This window comes from Plectropomus leopardus, unplaced genomic scaffold (assembly GCF_008729295.1).
Source record: "Plectropomus leopardus isolate mb unplaced genomic scaffold, YSFRI_Pleo_2.0 unplaced_scaffold22956, whole genome shotgun sequence".
In the NCBI taxonomy this organism is placed as follows: Eukaryota; Metazoa; Chordata; class Actinopteri; order Perciformes; family Serranidae; genus Plectropomus; species Plectropomus leopardus.
This window is the reverse complement of record NW_024624888.1, coordinates 1-1,362: the sequence shown is the minus strand read 5'-3', so window position 1 is coordinate 1,362 and position 1,362 is coordinate 1. Positions and strand designations below refer to the sequence as shown.

Sequence of the window (1,362 nt, the reverse complement as noted above, 5' to 3'; positions counted from 1 at the left end):
GTTAAAGGAGCGTCACCTGTGTGTCCGTCTCTGCCCTGATTGTTGATGCTCATCGCATTCTGGCTCAGCAAGAACTTGACCATCTCCAGGTCTTTTCCATAGGTGCATGCACTGAGACACAAGACGTACTCATTACCACCTCAGAGCAACGTGTATCACAGGTTAAAGTTGATACTCATACATCAATACAGTCTGTGTCTTTGTACAGTATGTGTCAGCATGTTTTTTCTAGACTATGATAGTAATAATAATGATAATAATACATTTTATTTATAAAGCACTTTTCAACAAACTCAGACACTTAACAGAAATATGTACAGCATGTGAGACAAGACCTGTGAAGTGCCGTCTCGCTGAAAATGTTCTCCTTTGACAAACTGTCGGTGCCAGAAAGTTGTATGATCACCTTCGCCACCTCAAATTTTCCATTATAGCAGGCCCTGATGAGACACAGCATTTAATACAGCACTTCATATGTCTACCAAAAAACCCCAAAGAAGGATACTGACACTGTAAACCATTTACAAGTGCAATGGTGTGTCCCCGTAGATGTTGACAGAGTGAGGTTGCACGTCAAAGTTGCCCTGCAGAAGAAAACGCACAATCTCATGGTGACCGAAGCGAGCGCAGAAGTGGAGAGGAACGTGATCTTCATTGTCCTGAGCGTTTACTGGAAAAAAGGGAAGAAAAGTTTCACAATCATTCTCAGGAAACTTTGAAAGGGACAGTTCACCCCAAAATAAAAAATACACATTTTCCCTTTTGTATTTAGTGTTATTTATCAATCTAGATTGTTTGCTGTGAGTTGCTTGGAGAGTTGCTTGCTCGGTCATAGGGAAGTCTGCATTCTCTGCAAAATGATGGAACTAGATGGTACTCTGCTTGTGGTGCTCAAAGTGCAAAAAAAACCCAAAACATTGAAAAAAACAGTAATGTCCTTTGTTGTATCACTGTGCAGAAGAAAAAACAAGTCACAAGATAATTAAGCATGAAAACCCCCAAAAAACAAACAAGAAAATGACCATTAAAAAAATTTTGAAAATGAAAAAATTGTAGAAGTATTCATTTTATATATTTTTTCACATTTTGTCTGTAACATAGTTTAAATATCCAGTTATTATAATTATTAATACAGGTTTCTGGACACTTTTCCCTATTTTTGGATCATTTTCTAATATTAGTCCCCTCTTTTTTAAGACTATTTTTTATGTAATTTTCTCATCACCTTTAATGAATTTCTTGCAATTTATGGGACATTTTTTGCCAAGTTGGTCACTGCTAGCTCAACTAGCACCACTGAGCTAGCTAACGTTACAACTTAGCCGAGGAAGACGCCAATAATGTTTACATCTCGCACTGTCA

General features: G+C 37.7%; 1 protein-coding gene across 1 annotated transcript; it reads right to left on the bottom strand.

Moving 5' to 3' along the window:
* Positions 1-16: 16 nt before the first annotated feature.
* Positions 17-670, bottom strand: LOC121966065 (serine/threonine-protein kinase TNNI3K-like; the record flags this gene model as incomplete). Its single annotated transcript, XM_042516164.1, has 3 exons — positions 17-111; positions 336-440; positions 526-670. Coding segments are annotated over 3 exons (345 nt in total), but the record flags the coding sequence as incomplete, so codon positions are not given.
* Positions 671-1,362: the final 692 nt, after the last annotated feature.